This window comes from Camarhynchus parvulus, unplaced genomic scaffold (genome assembly GCF_901933205.1).
Source record: "Camarhynchus parvulus unplaced genomic scaffold, STF_HiC, whole genome shotgun sequence".
Lineage (NCBI taxonomy): Eukaryota > Metazoa > Chordata > Aves > Passeriformes > Thraupidae > Camarhynchus > Camarhynchus parvulus.
In genome coordinates this window covers 20,834-42,758 of record NW_022148842.1, presented here as the reverse complement: position 1 = coordinate 42,758, position 21,925 = coordinate 20,834, and the positions used below count along the sequence as shown (strand labels likewise).

Sequence of the window (21,925 nt, the reverse complement as noted above, 5' to 3'; positions counted from 1 at the left end):
CCGCGGGGCCGCGCGCGCTGATTGGCTGCGGCGGGGGCGGGGTGGCAGAGCGCGCTGTGATTGGTCGGAAGCGCGGGCGGGGCGCAGCGGCGCGCTCCCATTGGCCAGATGGGGATGGGCGGGGTGGGACGGCGCGCTGCGATTGGCGCAGAGCGGGAGGGGCGGGGCCTGGAGCGATGGCGGCGGCGGCGCTGCGGTCCCGGGGCGGCGGAGCGGTGAGGGGGAGCGGAGGGAGCAGCGGCGCCAGTTGGACCCAGTTAGACCAGTGACCCCTCCCAGTTGGACCAGTGACCCCTCCCAGTTGGACCAGTGACCCCTCCCAGTTGGACCAGTTAGCCCAGTGACCCCTCCCAGTTAGACCAGTGACCCCTCCCAGTGACCCCAGTTAGCCCAGTGACCCCTCCCAGTTAGACCAGTGACCCCTCCCAGTGACCCCAGTTAGCCCAGTGACCCCTCCCAGTTAGACCAGTGACCCCTCCCAGTGACCCCAGTTAGCCCAGTGACCCCCCCCAGTAACACCGCAGTAATTCCCAGTTAGACCAGTGACACCAGTTAGCCCAGTGACCCCTCCCAGTTACACCCAGTGACTCCCAGTTAGACCAGTTACCCCTCCCAGTAACCCCAGTGACCCCCCAGTAACCCCTCCCAGTTAGCCCAGTAACCCCAGTGACCCCCCCAGTAACGCCGCAGTAACTCCCAGTTACACCCAGTGACCCCTCCCAGTGACCCCAGTGACCCCAGTTAGCCCCGCCCAGTAACCCCAGTGACTCCTCCCAGTGCCACCAGGCCCCGCCCAGCGCTCCCAGTGCTCCCAGTTCACCTTTGCACCTTCCCAGTCCCCCCCAGTGCCCGTCCCAGTCCATCCCAGTGCATCCCAGTCCATCCCAGTCCCTCCCAGTCCATCCCAGTCCATCCCAGTCCATCCCAGTCCATCCCAGTGCATTCCCAGTTCCCCCCCAGTGCTCTCCCAGTCTCCCCAGTTGCTCCCAGTGCTCCCAGTCCCTGTCCCAGTCCCCCCAGTCACTCCCAGTTGTTCCCAATGCATTCCCAGTCGATCCCAGTTTGTCCCAGTCGCTCCCAGTTGCTCCCAGTACATTCCCAGTCCATCCCAGTCCCCCCCAGTCCCATCCCAGTTGCTCCCAGTCCCCCCCAGTTTGTCCCAGTCTCTCCCGGTCCGTCCCGGTCTCTCCCAGTTTGTCCCAGTGCATTCCCAGTCTCTCCCGGTCCGTCCCAGTTTGTCCCAGTGCATTCCCAGTCTCTCCCGGTCCGTCCCAGTTGTTCCCAGTCTCTCCCAGTCTCTCCCAGTCTCTCCCAGTCTCTCCCAGTCTGTCCCAGTCTGTCCCAGTTTGTCCCAGTCTGTCCCAGTCTGTCCCAGTCTGTCCCAGTTTGTCCCAGTTTGTCCCAGTCTGTCCCAGTCTCTCCCAGTCTGTCCCAGTCTGTCCCAGTTTGTCCCAGTTTGTCCCAGTTTGTCCCAGTCTGTCCCAGTCTGTCCCAGTCTCTCCCAGTCTGTCCCAGTCTGTCCCAGTCTGTCCCAGTCTGTCCCAGTTGTTCCCAGTCTGTCCCAGTTTGTCCCAGTCTCTCCCGGTGTCTCCCAGTCCGTCCCGGTCCGTCTGTCCCGGCGATGGCGGCTCCGGGGGGGTCAAAGTCCGGGGGGGGAGGGGCAGGGCCCGGACCCCTCCCCCCTCCATGGCCACGCCCTCCCCAGGACTGGGGCAAAACGGGGGAAAACGGGAAAAACGGGAAAAACGGGAAAAACTGGGGGGAAATGGGGCAAAATGGGGTGAACTGGGGGAAATGGGGCAAAATGGGGTGAACTGGGGGAAATGGGGGAAAATGGGGCAAAAATGGGGGAAATGGGGGAAAATGGGAAAAACTGGGGGGAAATGGGGCAAAATGGGGTGAACTGGGGGAAATGGGGCAAAATGGGGTGAACTGGGTGAACTGGGGCAAAATGGGGGAAAAATGGGGGAAATGGGGGAAAATGGGAAAAGCTGGGCTGAACTGGGGTGAACTGGGGCAAATTGGGGGAAAAACGGGAAAAACTGGGGGAAAAATGGGGAAATGGGGGAAAAATGGGGAAATGGGGGAAAAACTGGGGTGAGCTGGGGCCAAAACGGGGTAAAATGAGGCAAACTGGGGTAAACTGGGGTAAACTGGAGAAAATGGGGAAAAAGGGAGCCCAAACAGGATAAAATGGGAGCAAAATGGGGCGAACTGGGGGGAAATGGGGGAAATGGGACAAAATGGGGCAAAATGGAACGAAAATGGGGCCAAACTGGGGTAAATCGGGGCCAAACTGGGGTAAATCGGGGCCAAACTGGTCCAGACTGGTCCAAACTGGGAGCCTGTGCCCTGCCCAGGTGCTGGCGACGCTGCTGCGGCCCCAGCGCGGCTACAAGAGCACCTTCAGGGTGAGAGAAAAACCCCAAAATCACCCCAAAACTGCCCCAAATCAACCCGAAACATCCCTTAAAATATCCCCAAAATATACCCCAAAACAGCCCCAAAATATCCCCAAAAAACCCCAAAATAACCCCCAAAATATACCTGAAATCCACCCCAAATATCCCCCAAAATATCCCCAAATATCCCCCAAAACAGCCCCAAATCCCCCTGAATGACCCCAAAATTCCCCAGATCCCCCCAAATGAACCTCAAATGCCCCCAAAACCCCCAAATAAAGCTCAAAATCCCCCCAAATGACCCCAAAACCCCAAAATCCTCTCAAATGACCCCAAAATCCCCCCCAAATGACCCCAAATCCCTCAAATGACCCAAACCCCCCCCGAATAAACCCCAAAATCCCCCCAAATGACCCCAAACCCTCCCAGATTAACCCCAAATTGCCCCCAAACCCCCGGAATGACCCAAAATCTCCCGAATTGACCCCAAATTGCCCCCAAACCCCCAGAGTGACCCCAAAATCTCCCGAATTGACCCCAAATTGCCCCGAAACCCCCAGAGTGACCCCAAAATCTCCCAGATTAACCCCAAATTGCTCCCAAAGCCCCGGGATGACCCCAAATCTCCCGAATTGACCCCAAATTGCCCCCAAACCCCCAGAGTGACCCCAAAATCTCCCAGATTAACCCCAAATTGCTCCCAAAGCCCCAGGATGACCCCAAATCTCCCGAATTGACCCCAAATCTCCCGAATTGCCCCCGAACGCTGCCCGTAGGCGTCGGAGCTGGAGCTGCAGCGCTCGGGGGCCCCCGGGACCCCCCCGGCGCCCCAGGATTTGGTTTTCGGGAAGTTTTTCACCGACCACATGCTGACGGTGCAGTGGGACCGCGAGCGGGGCTGGGGGCGCCCCCGCATCGGCCCCTTCCAGGAGCTGCGGCTGCACCCGGCCTCCAGCGCGCTGCACTACGCCGTGGAGGTACCCAAAACACCCGGAACCGCCCCAAAAATATCACAGAAACTGCCCCAAAATCGCCCCAAAAATATCCCCAAAATCGCCCCAAAAATATCCCCAAAATCGCCAAAAAATATCACAGAAACTGCCTGAAAAACAGCCCGAAACCTGGCTGAAAAACGGCTCAAAACTGCCCCAAAATCACCCAAAAAATATCACAGAAACTGCCTGAAAAACAGCCTGAAAGCTGGCCAAAAAACTGCCCCAAAACTGCCCCAAAATCACCCAAAAACCTGGCCAAAAAATGGCCCAAAACTGCCCAAAGTTACCCCAAACCAGCCCCTTCCAGGAGCTGCGGCTGCACCCGGCCTCCAGCGCGCTGCACTACGCCGTGGAGGTACCCAAAACACCCGGAATAGCCCCAAAAATATCCCCAAAATCACCCAAAAAATATCACAGAAACTGCCCCGAAATCACCCCAAAAAACCTGGCTGAAAAACGGCTCAAAACTGCCCCAAAACTGCCCCAAGTTACCCCAAAACCAGCTCAAAAATATCCCATAAACAGCCCAAATCCAGCACTATGCCATGGAGGTCATGGAGGGCTGAAAATCCCCCAAAATCACCCCAAAACCAGCCCAGAATCATCCCAAAATTACCTCAAAAACATCCTGAGAAATACCCCAAAAATCGCCCCAAAACCAGCGCAGAATCATCCCAAAATCACCCAAAAAACACCCACAAAATCACCCCAAACCCACCCAAAATGCACAAAATCTCCCGGATCTGCTCCCCTCCCGCAGCTCTTCGAGGGCCTCAAGGCTTTTCGGGGCGACGACGACAAAATTCGGCTTTTTCGGCCCGAACTGAACATGGAGAGGATGCAGAGGTCGGCCCGGAGGGTGTGCCTGCCTGTAAGTGCCCAAAAACCCCAAAATCACCCCAAAAATAGCAGGAAACACCCCAAAATCACCCCAAAATCCTGCCCGGGGGGTCTGCCTGGTGTAAGTGCCCAAAAACCCCGAAATCACCCCAAAAAAACCCAAAATAACCCCTGAGGGTCTGGCAGCCTGTGAGTTATCAAAATCACCCCAAATCACCCCAAAAAAACCAAAACAACTCTAATATCACCCCAAAAAACCCAAAATCACCCCAAAATCCTGCCCAAAGGTTCTGCTTATCCATGAGTGACGAAAAATCCCAAAAATCACCCCAAAAAACCCCAAAATCACCCTGAAACAACCCCTGAGGGTCTGCCTGCCTGTGAGTGACCAAAAAACCCCGAAACTGCCCCAAAATCACCCAAAATCAGCGCCCTGAGACTCTCCAAAAACCTCGAAATTAAAAAAAAAAAAAATCCCAGTCCCTCCCAGTCCCTCCCAGTCCATCCCAGTATAAGCCAGTTCCATTCCCAATATAACCCAGTCCATCCCAGTATAACCCAGTCCATCCCAGTCCATCCCAGTCCATCCCAGTCCCTCCCAGTATAACCCAGTCCATCCCAGTATAACCCAGTCCATCCCAGTCCATCCCAGTCCCTCCCAGTCCATTCCCAGTCCCTCCCAGTCCATCCCAGTCCATTCCCAGTCCCTCCCAGTCCATCCCAGTCCCTCCCAGTCCATCCCAGTCCATCCCAGTCCCTCCCAGTCCATTCCCAGTCCATTCCCAGTCCCTCCCAGTATAACCCAGTCCCTCCCAGTCCATCCCAGTCCCTCCCAGTATAACCCAGTCCCTCCCAGTCCATCCCAGTCCATCCCAGTTCCATCCCAGTTCCATCCCAGTCCATCCCAGTCCCTCCCAGTCCATTCCCAGTCCATCCCAGTTCCATCCCAGTTCCATCCCAGTCCATCCCAGTCCATCCCAGTCCCTCCCAGTATAACCCAGTCCATCCCAGTCCATTCCCAGTATAACCCTGTACCATCCCAGTCCCTCCCAGTCCATTCCCAGTCCATCCCAGTCCATCCCAGTCCCTCCCAGTATAACCCAGTCCATCCCAGTATAACCCAGTCCATCCCAGTCCATCCCAGTCCCTCCCAGTCCATTCCCAGTCCATTCCCAGTCCCTCCCAGTCCATCCCAGTCCCTCCCAGTCCATCCCAGTCCATCCCAGTCCCTCCCAGTCCCTCCCAGTCCATTCCCAGTCCATTCCCAGTCCCTCCCAGTATAACCCAGTCCCTCCCAGTCCATCCCAGTCCCTCCCAGTATAACCCAGTCCCTCCCAGTCCATCCCAGTCCATCCCAGTTCCATCCCAGTTCCATCCCAGTCCATCCCAGTCCATCCCAGTCCCTCCCAGTCCCTCCCAGTCCATCCCAGTCCCTCCCAGTATAACCCAGTCCCTCCCAGTCCATCCCAGTCCCTCCCAGTCCCTCCCAGTCCATCCCAGTATAACCCAGTCCCTCCCAGTCCCTCCCAGTCCATCCCAGTCCCTCCCAGTCCATCCCAGTCCATCCCAGTCCATCCCAGTATAACCCAGTCCATCCCAGTCCCTCCCAGTCCCTCCCAGTCCCTCCCAGTCCATCCCAGTATAACCCAGTCCCTCCCAGTCCCTCCCAGTCCCTCCCAGTCCCTCCCAGTCCATCCCAGTCCCTCCCAGTCCCTCCCAGTCCATCCCAGTCCATCCCAGTATAACCCAGTCCATCCCAGTCCATCCCAGTCCCTCCCAGTATAACCCAGTCCCTCCCAGTCCATTCCCAGTCCCTCCCAGTCCCTCCCAGTCCCTCCCAGTCCATCCCAGTTTCCCCACAGGAGTTCGATGCCCAGGAGCTCCTCGAGTGCATCCGGGCCCTGGTGCGGCTCGAGGGGCGCTGGGTGCCCCGGGACCCCCAGAGCAGCCTCTACATCCGGCCCACCTTCATCGGCACCGAGGTCTTTGGGCTGAAATCTGCCCGTTTGGGGGCATTTGGGGGCATTTTGGGGCGTTTTGGGGCATTTTGGGGTGATTTGGGAGGATTTGGGGGGTCCTGGAGGGGTTTGGGGGCATTTGGGGTGAATTCAGGGGGTTTGGGGTGAATTCCGGGGATTTTGGGTCACTTTGGGGTTATTTGGGAGGATTTTTGGGTCCTGGAGGGGATTTGGGGTGAATTCAGGGGATTTAGGGAGTCCTGGAGGGCTTTGGGGTGGTTTGGAGGGTCCTGGGGGGGATTTTGGGGAGATTTGAGCAGATTTGGGGCAGATTCTGGGGTGATTCCAGGGGACTCGGGGAGGTTTTTGGGGGATTTTGGGGCTGTTTTTGCAGCGGTTTTTGCGCAGTTTTTTGGGGTGAGTTTAGGGGATTTTGGGGTTAATCTGGGGGTCTCTGTCCCCAGCCCACCCTGGGGGTCTCCCCCCCCGGCCGAGCGCTGCTGTTCGTGCTCCTGTGTCCGGTGGGTCCGTACTTCTCGGGGGGCTTCGGCCCCATCCGGCTCCTGGCTGACCCGCAGCACGTCCGGGCGTGGCCGGGCGGGGCCGGACACTGCAAGCTGGGCGGGTGAGTGACCATGGAGTGACCACCAGAGTGACCACTGACTAAGTGACCACTGGGAATGACCGCTGACCCATGGCAGTGACCACTGACCCATGGGAGTGACCATCGGGGGCTGGGGAGTGACCACTGACCACTGGGGAGTGACCACTGACCACTGGGAGTGACCATCGGGGGCTGGGGAGTGACCACTGACCACTGGGAGTGACCACTGACCACTGGGGGAGTGACCACTGCCTGAGTGACCACTGGGAGTGACCACTGGGCACGGGGAGTGACCACCATGGTGCGGGGAGTGACCACTGACTGCTGGGAATGGCCATCGGGGGCTGGGGAGTGACCATTGACCAATGGGAGTGACCACTGACCCATGGGAGTGACCATCGAGGGCTGGGGAGTGACCACTGCCTGAGTGACTGCTGGGAGTGACCACTGGGCAGGGGGAGTGACCACTGACCACTGGGGAATGACCACTGACCCATGGGAGTGAGCACGGCCGGGCGGGGCCGGACACTGCAAGCTAGGCGGGTGAGTGACCATGGAGTGACCAGAGTGACCACTGACTGAGTGACCGCTGACCAGGAGGAGTGACCGCCGGGGGATTTGGGAGGGTTTTGGGCTTTTTCTGGGGTTGTTCATTGGGTTTGGTTTTGGGGTTTTTTGTGGTTTTTTTGTTTGTTTTTGGGGGAGTTTTGGGGTTTTTTTTGTGGTGTTTTTGGGTTTGTTTTTGGGCGATTTTGGAATTTTTTTTGAGGGTGTTGCGGGGTTTCTTTGGGGTGCTCGTTGGAGCTTTTTGGGGTTTTTTTTTTAGGGGTTCTTTTGGGTTTGGTTTTGGGGATATTTTGGGGGTGTTCATTGCGTTTTTTGGGGGGGAGTTTGGGGATATTTTGGGGCTATTTTGGGGCTAATTTTGCAGTTATTTTTGCAGTTATTTCTGTGGGATTTCGGGTACATTTCGGGTGTATTTTGGGCTATTTTGGGGCTATTTTTTGGGGTTTTTTTGGCCCCCCAGGAACTACGGGCCGTGCCTGGAGCTGCAGCAGGCGGCGCCGGGGTCCGATTTTGGGGTGATTTTTGCAGTTATTTTTGCAGTAATTTCTGTGGGATTTTGGGTACATTTTGGGCTATTTTGGCGCTATTTTTTGGAGATTTTTGGCCCTCAGGAACTACGGGCCGTGCCTGGAGCTGCAGCAGGCGGCGGGGCCGGATTTTGGGGTGATTTTTGGGGTGATTTTTGGGGCTATTTCTGCAGTTATTTCTGTGGGATTTCGGGTACATTTCGGGTGTATTTTGGGCTATTTTGGCGCTATTTTTTGGGGTTTTTTTTGGCCCCCCAGGAACTACGGGCCGTGCCTGGAGCTGCAGCAGGCGGCAGCGCCCGCGGCTGCCAGCAGGTGCTGTGGCTGCACGGCCCCGAGCAGCACCTGACCGAGGTGGGCACCATGAACCTCTTCGTCTTCTGGGAGCGCCCGGACGGGGGTACGGGCGGGAATGGGGGGGTCCTGGGGGGTCCTGGAGGGAAATTTGGGGGATTTGGGGGCATTCTCTGGGGATTTGGGGGGTTCTGGGGGAATTTGGGGGGTCCTGGAGGGGATTTGGGGGATTTGGGGGGATTCTCTCTGGGGATTTGGGGGGGTTCTGGGGGAATTTGGGGGGTCCTGGAGGGATTTGGGGGGAAATTTGAAGGATCTGGGGGGTCCTGGAGGGGATTTGGGAGGGTTTAGGAAGTCCCAGGGGAGTTTAGGGAGAAATTTGGGGGGTTTGGGGGAACCCGGGGGGGGTGGGGGATTTGGGAGGGTCCTGGGGGAAAATTGGGGGGTCCCGGAGGGGATTTGGGGGGATTTGGGGGGTCCTGGAGGATTCTGGGGAGGAATCTGGGGGGTCTCGGGGGTCCTGGGTGGGATCTGGGGGGAAATTCGGGGGATTTGGGGGATTCTGGGGGGGATTTAGGGAGCCCTAGGGGGGTTTGAGGGGTCCTGGAGGGGCTTGGGGGAAATTTTGGGGGGATTTTGGGAGGATTTGGGGGGATCCGGGGGTTTGGGGGGGTCCCGGGGGGATTTTGGGGGGTTTTGGGGTCTCAGGGGGGTCCCAGGGGCTCAAGGGGCTCAGGGGTACTGGGGGTTCTGGGGGTTTGGGGGGTTTGGGGGTTTTGGGGGCTCAGAGGGGTCCCGGGGGTCTCAGGGGGTTTTGGGAGCTCAGAGGGGTCCCGGGGGTCTCAGGGGGTCTCAGGGGGTTTGGGGGGCTCAGGGGGTTTTGGGGGGTCCCGGGGGTCTCAGGGGGTCTCTGACCCCCCCGTGCCCCCCCCAGAGCAGGAGCTGGTGACGCCCCCCCTGGACGGGCTGATCCTGCCGGGGGTGACGCGGCAGAGCCTGCTGGAGCTGGCGCGGCGGGTGAGGGCGAGGGGGGTCTGGGGGGTCTGGGGGGTCTGGGGGGTCTGGGGGTCTGGGGGTCTGGGGGGGTCTGGGGGGTCTGGGGGGTCTGGGGGGTCTGGGGGGGTCTGGGGGGTCTGGGGGGTCTGGGGGGTCTGGGGGGTCGGGGGGTCTGGGGGTCTGGGGGGTCGGGGGGGTCTGGGGGGTCTGGGGGGTCTGGGGGGTCTGGGGGTCTGGGGGGTCTGGGGGTCTGGGGTGTCTGGGGGGGTCTGGGGGGGTCTGGGGGGTCTGGGGGGGTTTGGGGAGGATTTGGGTGGGGATTTGGGGGGCTTGGGGAGGGGCTTGGGGAGGGACTCAGTAAATTTGGGGAGGGTCTGGGGGGATTTGGGGCAATTTTGGCCGGTCTGGAGCAGCTTTAGGGCAGATTTGGGGCAGATTTGGGGCAGTTCGGGGCCGTTTTGGGTCGGATTTGTGCGGGTTTGGGGCCGTTTTGGGTCGGATTTGTGCGGGTTTGGGGCCGTTTTGGGTCGGATTTGTGCGGGTTTGGGGCCGTTCCGGGACCCCTCCCCATTTTTGCCCCCCAAGGGGAGTTCGAGGTGCGCGAAGCCCCCCTGGCCATGGGCGCCGTGCTGGGCGCGCTCCGGGCTGGGCGGCTGCGGGAGATGTTCGGGGCCGGCACCGCCTGCGTGGTGTGTCCGGTGGGCGAGATCCTCTACCAGGACCAGGTTTGGGTCTGGGGGCGTCCGGGGGGTCCCGGGGGGTCCCGGAGAACCGGGGGGTTCCGGGGGGTCCCGGGGGGTGGCGGCGTTTGGGAGTTTGGGGGGAATTTTGGGGTCTTTGGGAAGGGTTTTGGGGCAATTGTGGGAAATTTGGGGGGTCCTGGGGGGTCCCCAATAGCCAAAAATATTCCCAGAAATATCCCCAAAAGTATCCCAAAGATCTCCAAAAATATCCCCAAAAACATCCCAGAAAACATCCCAAAAAATATCCCCGGAAATCCCCCCAAAATGTCCCCAAAATTATCCCCAAAATATCCCCGAAAACCCCAAAATGTCCCCAAAATAAGTCCCCCAAAATATCCCCAAAAATATTCCAAAAAATACCCCAAAAATATCCCCAAAAATACCCCAAAAATATTCCTAGAAATATCCCCAAAAGTATCCCAAAGATCTCCAAAAATATCCCCGAAAATATCCCAAAACCCCCAAAAATATCCCTAAAAAAATCCTCGAAAATCCCCCCAAAATATCAAAATATTCCCCAAAAATATCCCCCAAAATATCCCAAATGTCCCAAATATCCCCAGAAACATCCCCAAAAACGATACCCCGTGTATTTGGGGATATTTTGGGGGATATTTGAAGATATTTGGGATGTTTTTGGGGATATTTTGGGGGGAATTTTGGGATATTTCTGGGGATGTTTTTGAGGGGATTTGGGGATATTTTCGGGGGGTATTTTTGGGGATATTTGGGGGGGTTTTGGGGATATTTTTGGGGATATTTTTGGGGATATTTTTGGAGGTGTTTGGGGTGGTTTTGAGGAGGTTTTTGGGGGTATATTGGGAGATATTTTTGGGGACATTTTGGGGATATTTTTGTGGATATTTTTTGGGGATATTTTTGGGGATATTTTGGGGATATTTTTTGGGATATATTTGGGGATATTTTTGGGGGGGTTTGTGGATATTTTGGGGGATATTTTTGGGATATTTTTGTGGATATTTTTTGGGGATATTTTTGGGATGTTTTGGGGATATTTTTTGGGATGTTTTGGGGATATTTTTGGGGGGTTTTGTGGATATTTTGGGGGATATTTTTGGGATATTTTTGTGGATATTTTGGGATGTTTTGGGGGAGGTTTTGTGGATATTTTTGGGGATATTTTTTGGGATATTTTGGGGATATTTTTGGGATATTTTTGTGGATATTTTGGGATGTTTTTGGGGGGGTTTTGTGGATATTTTTGGGGATATTTTTTGGGATATTTTGGGGATATTTTTGGGATATTTTGGTGGATATTTTGGATATATTTTTGGGGGGGTTTTGGGATATTTTTGGGATGTTTTGGGGGTCCCGGTGACCCCCCCGGGCCCCCCCAGCTGCTGTCGGTGCCCACGATGGACAACGGAGCCAAAGTGACCACGAGGTTCCTGCGGGAGCTCAGCGACATCCAGGTGGGAATCTGGGGGAATTTGGGGGAAAATTGGGAAAATTGGGAAAATTGGGAAATTTGGGGGTAATCTGGGAAATCTGGGGAAATTGGGGAAAATTTGGGGGGGAATTTGGAGGGAAAATTGGGAGAAATTTGGGAGAAATTGGGGGAATTTGGGGGAAAATTTGGGAAAATGTGGAGGGAAAATTGGGGGGAAATTGGGGAAATCTGGGGGGAAAATTGGGGGGAAATCAGAGAGGAAATGGGGGGGAAATTTGGGGGCAAATGAGGGGGGAAATTTGGGAGAAATTTGGGGGAAATTTGGAGGGAACATTGGGAGAATTCAGGGGAATTTGGGGGAAATTTAAGGGAAAAGTTGGGGGAAATTTTGGGGGAAATCTGGGAGGAAATTGGGGAAAAATTGAGGGGAAATTGGGGGAAATTTGGGGGAAATTGAGGGGAAAAATTGGGGGAAATTTGGGAGAAATTTGGCGGGAATTGGGGTGAAATTGGGGAAAAATTGGAGGAAAAATTGGGGGAAATCAGAGAAAAATTTTGGGGGAAATTGGGGGAAATTGAAGAGAAATTTTGGTGGAAATTTGGGGGGAGTTGGGAGAAATTTGGGGGAAATTTAAGGGAAAATTTGGGGGAAAATTGGGGGAAATTGGGAGGAAAATTCGGGGGAATTTTGTGGGAATTTTGTGGGAATTTTGGGGAAATTCAGAGAACTTTGTGTGAAATTTGTGCAGTGGAATTTGGGGGGGGTCCCGGGGTGCCCCCCCCCCCGTGACGCCCCCTCCCCATTTTTGGCCCCCCAGTACGGCCGCGTGCCCAGCCCGTGGGCCCAGCCCGTGTGACCCCCCCGCCGGGGCCGGGACCCCTCCCCAAATTAACCCAGCACCGATGGGGGGGGGGGTCCCGGGACCCCTCCCCAGAATGCACCAAAAACGCCAAAAAATGCCCCAAAATGAAACACTCCGGAGCCTTTTTGGGGAGGGGGCCCCATTCCCCTCCCCAAAGACCCCAGACCCTTTTTGGGGGGGGGTCCCAAAGCCCCGCCCCCAGCTCAGCCCCTCCCCCGTGCAATATCTGAGCTGACCCCGCCCCCTCCCCGCCCCTCCCCCCAGTGCTTGAAAAGCCTTAAACGACCCCAAAACTGCGGGACCCCTCCCCCACCCACCAAAGGTCAGCGGGGGTCGTTAATAATAAACAGCCATTGATTGATTAATTATTGATCGATTATTGATTGATTATTGATCGATTATTGATTGATTATTGATTGATTATTGATCGATTGGGGGTTAATTAATGGGTTGGTTAATGGATTTATTGGGGGGGTTAATGGGGAGGAGGGGGTTGGGCAGGGATGGGTGTGGCCAAAATGTCCAAAAATGTCCCCAAAATGTCCAAAATATTCAAAAAAAAAAAAATTTAAAAAATTCCAAATGTCCCCAAACATCCCAAATATCCCAAATACTCTAAAATATCCCAAACATTTCAAATGTCCCCAAATGTCCCCAAATACCCCAAAAAGTCCCAAATATTCCAAAAATTAAAAATGCCCCAAAATGTCCCAAAATTCCAAATCTCTCAAATGTCCCAAAATGTCCCCAAATTTCCAATTATCCCAAAAATATCCCCGAATATCCAAAAATTCCAAATACCCCAAAAAATGTCCCAGAAGTCCCAAAAATTTAAAATATCCCAAAATCTCCCAAACATCCCAAACATCCCAAACGTCCCCAAATCAACTTTTAAACTTTTTTTTTCAAAAATCTCCTTTATTTCCCCTTTTTTCCCCCTTTTTTTTACAAAACCATCCGAGACAATAAATAGGATTTTTTCAAGGGGGGGGGGCTAATAATAACAATAATGACAATAATAATTACAGTAATAATTACAGTAATAATAATTACAGCAATAATAATTACAATAAAAACAATAATAATAACGATGGTAATAAAATAATAATAAAAATTAAAGTAATAAAAATAATAATTAAAAATAACAATAATAATAACAATAAAAATAATAAAAATACGAACAATAATAATTAAAAATAACAATAATAATTAACAATAAAAATAGTAATTAAAATTAACAACAATAATAAAAATAACGAAATAATAATTAAAATAGCGACAATATTAATAAAAGTACCAACAATAATAATTAAAACTAAAAATAATAATAAAATTATGAACAGTAATAATTAAAATAACAACGATAACATTAAAAATAAAAATAAAAATAATAAAAATAAACATACCAATAATAATAATTAAAATACAGACAATAACAATAAAACGACAACAGTAACAATAAAAATAACGACAATAACAATAAAATATCGACATTATTAATCAATAATTACAATTCCCGCGGCCCCCGGAGGGCGGTGCGTGCGGGGGTTTTTTTGCATAGATTAGAATAAATTAGAATAAATTAGGGCGGGGTCAGAGGCGGTTGCGCAGCAGGACGAGCGCGCGCGCGGCCCAGTCCAGGTACAGGTGCAGCCCCCGCAGCAGCGCATGCGCGGCGCGCACCGCCCCCCACGGCGTCACCTGCGGGGGCGGGGACGCGAGCGGGGCCTCACCTGGGGAGGGGGCGGGGCGGGGCAGCGACAGACGGGACACCTGGGGGGGACAGAGGGACACCTGGGGTCACACCTGGGGTCACACCTGGGGTCACACCTGGGGGCGGGGCGGGGCAGCGACAGACGGGACACCTGGGAGGGACAGAGACACCTGGGGTCACACCTGGGGTCACACCTGGGGTCACACCTGGGGGGGGCGGGGCGGGGCAGCGACAGACGGGACACCTGGGAGGGACAGAGACACCTGGGGTCACACCTGGGGTCACACCTGGGGTCACACCTGGGAGGATACGGGGACACCTGGGGGTCCAGGGACACACCTGGGGGAACAGCTGGGGACACAGTGACACACCTGGGGACAGACCTGGAGGGGACAGGGACACACCTGGGAGGGCACACGCGGACTCACCTGCGCTGCGGACACCCCTTTGCCCAAGCCCCGCCCACCCCCAGACCACGCCCCCCCAGGTGCTCACCAGGTGCTCCAGGCGGCCCCGCCCCCCAGGCGGCCCCGCCCCCCAGGTGGCCCCGCCCCCCCAGGTGGCCCCGCCCCCCCAGGTGCTCACCAGGTGCTCCAGGCGGCCCCGCCCCGCCCCCCAGGCGGCCCCGCCCCCCCAGGTGCTCACCAGGTGCTCCAGGCGGCCCCGCAGGCGCTCGAGCCGCCCCCGCAGCGCCCCCAGCGGCGGCTCCAGGCCCCGCAGCGCGACCCCCGCCCGGCGCAGCCACTCCAGGAGGCGCTGGTAGCGCAGCAGGTCCGAGCCGAGGCGGGGCAGCAGCGCCGAGGCCTGGGGACACGGGACATTGGGGACATTGGGGACATTGGGGGGATACAGGGACATTGGGGACATTGGGGGGACACGGGGACATCAGGGGACACTGGGGACATTGGGGACATTGGGGACATTGGGGACATTGGGGGGACACAGGGACATTGGGGACACTGGGGACATCGGGGACACTGGGGACATTGGGGACATTGGGGACATTGGGGACATTGGGGGGACACAGGGACATTGGGGACACTGGGGACATTGGGGACATCGGGGACACTGGGGACATTGGGGACATTGGGGGGACATTGGGGACATTGGGGACATTGGGGGGACACCGGGGGACATCGGGGACATTGGAGACACGGGGGGACATTGGGGACATTGGGGGACATTGGGGGGACACAGGGACATTGGGGACATCGGGGACATTGGGGACACCGGGGGACATTGGGGACATTGGGGACATTGGGGGGACATTGGGGGGTCACAGGGACATCGGGGACATTGGGGACACGGGGGAAATGGGGGACATTGGGGGACATTGGGGGGTCACAGGGGGACATGGATGGACACCGGGACATCGGGGACATTGGGGACACCGGGGGGTCACAGGGGTCAGGGGTTAGGGGGGGACAGAGGACACCTGGGGGGTCACCGGAGGGTCAGGAGGGGTCACTGGGGACACGGGGGGGACACGGGGGGGTCACGGGGGGTCACCGGTGGGATATCTGGGTCTGGGGGCTTCGGGGGGTCTCGGGGCTCAGGGGGGTTCAGGGTGCTCGAGGAGACTGCGGGAAATGGGGGGGGGCGCTCAGGATGCGTCAGATGGACCCGGGGGGTCACGGGTGACCCACGGAGACCCCCGCCCCACGGAGGGACCCCCGCCCCACGGAGGGACCCCCGCCCCACCTGGATGTTGGGCAGCTCCAGCGCGCTCATGGCCAGCACGGGCAGCGAGTCCATCTTGTGCTCCCCCTCCGCCGGGAATCGCGACTTCTGTCGCGACAGGAGGGACAGGGGGCGGGGTCAGCCCTTGCCACGCCCCCTCGGGGCGGGGCCGGGGGTCTCGGGGGGCGGGGGTACCCACGAGGAGCTCCAGGAGCGCTTTGGTGTCGCCCAGCAGCGCCTTGGCCAGGTTGATGACGCTGTCCAGGTCCCCGCGCGGGTCCGGGGGGCTCGGGGGGCGCGGGCGGGGGGCGAGCGCCAGCCCCGGGCCCGGCCACAGCCCCGGCCACAGCCCCAGCAGCGCCAGCAGCGCCCGCCACGGAGCCCCTGCAGATTCGGGGAGATTCGGGGAGATTCGGGAGAAATTCGGGGGGATTTGGGGAGATTTTGTGGAGATTCGGGGAGATTGGGGGGATTTGGGGAATTGGGAATTTGGCCATCCACCCGCAGCACGAGCAGGGGAATTCGGGGAGATCGGGAGATGGGGGATTTGGGGATTTTGTGGAGATTCGGGGAGATTTGGGGGGATTTGGGGACATTTGGGGATTTGGGGGTCCGCCCCACAGCCCCGCGCAGCGCGCACGCCTGCAATTGGGGAGATTTGGGGAGATTCGGGGTTTGGGGATTTGGGGAATTTTGTGGAGATTCGGGGAGATTTGGGGACTTTGGGAATTTGGGGAATTTGGGGGTCTCAGCCCGGCCACACCCAGCAGAGCCCGCCACGGGCCTGCAGATCGGGGAGTTTGGGGATGGGGGAGTTGGGGAGATTTGGGGACTTTGGGGATTGGGGGAATTGGGGACAGGGGATTTGGGGGTCCACACAAGCGGAGCCCCTGCAGATTCGGGGAGATTCGGGAGAAAATCGGGGAGATTTGGGGAGATTTGGGGACATTTGGGGAGATTTGGGGGGAATTTGGGGACATTTGGGGGAATTTGGGGGGTCTCAGCCCCGGCCACAGCCCCAGCAGCGCCCGCCACGGAGCCCGTGCAGATTCGGGGAGATTCGGGAGAAATTCGGGGAGATTTGGGGAGATTTGGGGCAAATTCGGGGAGATTTGGGGGATTTGGGAGCCGTGGGAATGCCGGGGTTTGGGGAAAGATTTGGGGTGCGGGAGGTGCCGCAAATCCCGGGATTTTGGGGGCGTCCCGGGACTCCCGGGGCCCAGGACTGAGGGGATGGAGGATCCCGGGGGTGTCGGGGACGCGGTTCCCGTTTTTCCCGTTTTCCCCGGGTTTTCCCGTTTTCCCCGGGTTTTCCCGGGATTGCCGGAGCTGGAGGACCCCGGGAACGCCGGGGTTGGGGAATTTTGGGGCTCCATCCCGGGATTCGGGAATCACGGAACTGGGGAATCCCGGGAAAACCGGCGAATCCCCGGGAACGGGGCTCCCTCGGATTCCCGGAATTCGGGGAATCTCAGAATTTGGGGCTCCCGGATTTCTGGGCTGTCGGAATCTGGGACTCTCGGGCTCGGGAACTTCGGGATTTGGGGCTGCCGGGACCGGGAAAACCGGGGATCCCTCGCACTCCCGGAATTTCGGGTATTCCCAGAATTTCGGGACTCCCGGCATTTGGGAACCGCGAGAGTTTTGAGGCTGCTCCCCAAATTTTTGCGCGAACCCAAATTTTTGTGCGAACCCAAATTTTTGTGCGCTCTCCCGATTTCGGGGGATTCTCCCAGCAATTCGGGGCTCCCAAAATTCGGGGACTCTTGGATTTGGGGATGCCCGGAAATTTCGGGATTTGGGGGTCCCCGCGCGTGGCTCTGCCGGGATTTCGGGGCTGTCGGAATTTGGGACTCTCGGGCTCGGGAACTTCGGGATTTGGGGCTGCCGGGACCGGCAGAACCGGGGATCCCCCGCACTCCCGGAATTTCGGGCATTCCCAGAATTTCGGGACTCCCGGCATTTGGGAATCGCGGAATTTTTGAGGCTGCTCCCTAAATTTTTGTGCCAACCCACATTTTTGTGTGCGCTCTCTCCCGGCTTTTTTTTTTGGGGGGGGGGTCTCCCAGCAATTCGGGACTCCCAAATTTCGGGGTTCCCGGGCAAAATTGGGCAGAATTGTGTAAACTCCGTCGCTGGCGGGGCCGCGGCTCGGTCGGGGTGGGGGCTGCGGGCGGGGGGCGGCGGCCGCGCGTCCTGTGCGGTCCCGGCTGGAAACTTTGATGCGGGGCTGACTCAGGGGCGGCACCTGCGGAGCCCCCGCGCGTGGGGGGCCCACCCGAGGCAGGGGGGACGGGGGGGTCCCTCCTCTTCTCCAAAACCCCCGAAATCCGCCCCAAATAACGAACGAACCCGGCCGCGCTCGCACCTGGGCAGCCCCACGCGCGTCCCGGCGCTCCCTCCGTCCCCGCCGCCCCCACGCGTGTCCCGGGCGGGCGCGGCCGCCGCGGGCGGGCAGGTGCGCCGGGGCCGTTTGCGGTTTGAGGCGCGGCCGCAGCTGCCCGTGGCCCGCGGCCACGCTGGTGGACGCGCCCGGTCCCGTGGGGCGCGCGGGGGGTGCAGGGCAGGCACGCGCGGACCCCCACGCAGGAATCCCCTCCCCACGGGGGTCGCGCCGCGGTTGGCGCCCCCTTCCCGCCCCACGCGGGACCGCGGGCGGCACTTACGGTTCATGGCGGGACGCGGGGGTCGCTCCGCGGGGTCCCTGTACCCACGCGGGGGTCGCGCTCGGCGCTCGGGGCTCCGCTCCCACGGGTGGCGCGGCGGGGTCACCCCACGGTCGCCCGTGACCCGCTCAGGGCCGGTCCCACGCGGGTCCTGTCGGCGCTGTCACCGAGGGCCGCCCGCGCCGTGACACCGCGTCCTCCCCACGGCCACGCGGGACGCGCGCCCGGTGCCGCCCGCCGCGGCTGTCCCCGCGAACCGGGGATGGCCCCGCCAACCGGGGATGGCCCCGCGAACCGGGACACGGTCAGAGATTTTCCCCACGCACCGGGACACGCTCCGGGACGGTCCCTGTGCTCCGGGATTGTCCCCACGCTCCGGAACTGTCCCCAAAGCGCCGGGGCTCTCCCCACGCACCGTGACACGCTCCGGGGATGTCCCCGCGCTCCGGGATTGTCCCCACGCTCCGGGGATGTCCCCGCGGTCCCCACGCTCCGTGACCGTCCCCAACTCGCCGGGACGGTCCCCACGCTCCGTGACACGCTCCCCACGCTCCCACCCCTCTCTCCTCTCTCTCCCTTTCACGCCCCCCCCTCAAATCCCCTCCTCCTCCTCCTCCTCCTCCTCCTCCTGCTGCTGCCCGCGCCGCTCGCGGCCGCGTCCCCCCCGCGTGTTTTCTGTGCGGGTGGGGGCGGCCGGGCCCGGGTCTGTCCCGCGAGTCCCGCGTGTCCCGGTGTCCCCGCGTGACGCCCGGCGCGCCGCCCGCCCCCTTTATAGAGCCCGCGGGAGCCGCCGCGGCCGCCGCCGCCGCCGATGACACATCCTGAGTCACGGCTTTTCCATTCAGCAACGGCCCGGGGGGAGCGAAACCCCCCACGGCGGCCCCCGGACACGCGCGACCCCCCCGGGACCCCCCGGACCCCCCCGGACCGAACGGGACCGAGCGGGACCGAGCGGGACCCCCGAGAGGAGGAGCGGAAAGGAGCGGGGGGAACGGGGGTGGACCGGGACCGGACCGGGACCGAACCGGGATTGGGAGAGAGCCGGGACCCCCCCGGACACGCGCGACCGCCCGGGACCCCCCGGACCCCCCCGGACCGAGCGGGACCGAGCGGGACCCCCCAACACCGAGCGGGAGCCCCGAATGCGGCGGCGGAGAGGAAGGGGCGCACCTGGAAGGGGGGGATGGACCGGGACCGAACCGGGACCGAACCGGGACCGGGGGATCGGGAGAGAACCGGGACCGGGAGTGGGACAGAAGCCGGACCGGGGGGACCGGGAGTGAGAAGCGGCGCACCTGGAGGGGGGATGGACCGGAACCGGGGTACCGGGAGAGAACCCGGATCGGGATATCAAGAGCGAACCGGGATCGGGGGACCGGGACCGGGACAGAACCGGCGCCGGGGGCACCGGGAGCGAACCGGGACCGCGGTACCGGGGATGGCACCGAACCCGGACCGGGGGTACCCGCAGCGGGGCCGAACCTGGAGCAGGGCACACCTGGAGGGGACATGGACCGGGACCGGGGGGACCGGGAACGGCACCGAACCTGGACCGGGGGGACCGGGAACGACACCGAACCTGCGCCGCGGGTACCGGGAGCGGGGCCGAACCGGGACCGGGGACCGGGATCGGTCCCGAACCTGCGCCGGAGCGCACCTGGAACGGGGCCGAACCGGGACCGGGGGTACCGGGAACAGAGCGCACCTGGACCCGTCCCGCACCGGGACCGGCAGTACCGGGATCGGCCCCGAACCTGCGCCGGGGCGCACCTGGAGCGGCGGTACCGGCAGCGGGGCTGGACCTGGACCGGCAGTACCGGGAGCGGGGTCACACCTGGACCGGCAGTACCGGGAGCGGCCCCGAACCGTACGGGAAGGGCCCAGGTGGCACCGGGAGCGGGGTCACACCTGGACCAGGTGGGACCGGAGCGGACCGGGCAGGCACCGGGGGGATCCCGATCCTGAACCGGAGGATCCCGAACGGGGGGTCCCGAACCGGGACGGCCCCGCCCCCTCACCGGTTCCCCCCCGCCCCCCCTGTGACTCAGCCCCTCCCCCCCGGTTCTCCCCACTCGCGTCAGCACCGGGAACCCCCGTGGGGGGCGGGGGGGGCACAAATCCGGGGGAGGGGGCGGGGCCGTCCCGGGGGGGCGTGTCCGGCGCGCGGGGGGGGCGGGGCGGGCTCGGGGCGGCCCCGACACCGCGGGGAGGGTGGGGGGGTCCCGGTGCGGCCCCCGCGGTCCCGGAAGGGCTCGGGGGGGCCCAGGGGCGGGGGGCCCCGCTGGCGTCAGCGGAAACCCCGCGCGGCCGCAGCGCCCCCCCGGCCCCGCCGCGCTGCGTCAGCACCGGGACCCCCCCGGACCCCCCCGGGCAGGAAACCCCCCCCGAAATGGGGGTGACCCCCCCGGGGGGCCCCGCGGGGTTTGGGGGGCTCGGGGGGGGGCGTTCGGCGGCCACCGCGGTCAGCACGGGTGGCCCGGGGGGGCGGGGGGGGGACGGGCCGTGCGTCAGGCGGTGACGCGGGGAGGATGTGGGGGGGACACGGGGGGGGCCGGGGGGACACGGGGCAGGATGTGGGGGGGACACCGGGGGGCAAGGACGGACACGGGGGGAGAAAACTGGGGGGACACTCGGGGGACACGGGGGGGATACCGAGGGGGGGGAAAACGGGGGGACACGGGAGGCGACACGGGGCGGGGGGGTGAAAAAACGGCGGGACATGGGGGGACACTCAGGGGACACTCAGGGGACACCGGGGGGTGGCGGCGTCCCTAATGGGGGGAAAACCGGGGGGAAAAACTGGGGGACACTCAGGGGACACGGGGCAGGATGTGGGGGGGACACGGGGGTGGGAAACGGGGGGACAAAGGGGGGACACGGGGGGACACTCCGGGGACACGGGGGGGGAAACCGGGGAGGGAACCTGGGGGGACAGCGGCGGTGGCAGCGCTCGCTGGGGGGTGGCAGCGTCACCGTCACCGTGTCACTGTCACTGTCACTGTGTCACTGTCTCTGTGTCACTGTCACTGTCACCGTGTCACTGTCACTTGTCACTGTGTCACTGTCACTGTGTCCCTGTCACTGTGTCACTGTCACTGTGTCACTGTGTCACTGTCATTGTGTCACTGTGTCACTGTCACTGTGTCACTGTCACTGTCACTGTCACTGTCACCGTGTCACTGTGTCACTGTGTCACTGTCACTGTCACTTTCCCCGTGGCACTGTCACTGTGGCGCTGTTTCGGGGGGTGTTTTGGGGCTGATTTGGGGGTTTTGGGGGGATCGAGGTCCATTTTGGGGCTCCAGGGCTTGGTTTTGGAGCCGATTTGGGGCTTTTTGGGTTTGGGGGAGATTAAGATTCATTTTGGGCTCCAGGGGTCCATTTTGGGGCCGGTTTGGGGGGTTTTGTGGTCGGGGGGGATTGAGGGTGATTTTGGGGCTCCAGGGCTGGGTTTTGGGGTCGATTTTGGGGTTTTGGGGGTCTGGGGGGGTTGAGGTCCATCTTGGCTCCAGGGGTCCATTTTGGGGCTGGTTTTGGGGTTTTTATGGTCAGGAGGGATTGAGGGTGATTTTGGGGCTCCAGGACTCGGTTTTGGGGTCGATTTTGGGTTTTTGGGTTTTTTTGGGGCTTTAGGACCGCGGTACAGCCGCTGGCGGGGGGCGTGG

At 60.0% G+C, this 21,925-nt stretch overlaps 1 protein-coding gene across 1 annotated transcript; it reads left to right on the top strand.

Annotated features, from left to right (window-relative positions):
* The first annotated feature begins 176 nt into the window (after nucleotides 1-176).
* Nucleotides 177-12,313, top strand: LOC115917114 (branched-chain-amino-acid aminotransferase, cytosolic-like). Its single transcript, XM_030970844.1, has 13 exons — nucleotides 177-215; nucleotides 2,361-2,411; nucleotides 3,179-3,379; nucleotides 4,158-4,268; nucleotides 6,100-6,219; nucleotides 6,660-6,820; nucleotides 7,978-8,016; nucleotides 8,190-8,293; nucleotides 9,122-9,203; nucleotides 9,434-9,438; nucleotides 9,769-9,908; nucleotides 11,285-11,359; nucleotides 12,156-12,313. Exons 1-13 carry the CDS (start codon nucleotides 177-179, stop codon nucleotides 12,192-12,194), a joined length of 1,167 nt encoding a protein of 388 aa, XP_030826704.1. The 3' UTR covers nucleotides 12,195-12,313.
* The last annotated feature ends 9,612 nt before the right edge of the window (nucleotides 12,314-21,925 follow it).

Excerpts from the sequence above, each read along its gene's own strand:
- LOC115917114 (XM_030970844.1), top strand. The coding sequence starts at position 177 with ATGGCGGCGGCGGCGCTGCGGTCCCGGGGCGGCGGAGCG. Across the intron at positions 8,017-8,189 it reads GAGCTGCAGCAGGCGGCGGG|CGCCCGCGGCTGCCAGCAGG; the intron begins GCCGGATTTTGG and ends AGCAGGCGGCAG. Across the intron at positions 11,360-12,155 it reads GGGAGCTCAGCGACATCCAG|TACGGCCGCGTGCCCAGCCC; the intron begins GTGGGAATCTGG and ends TTGGCCCCCCAG.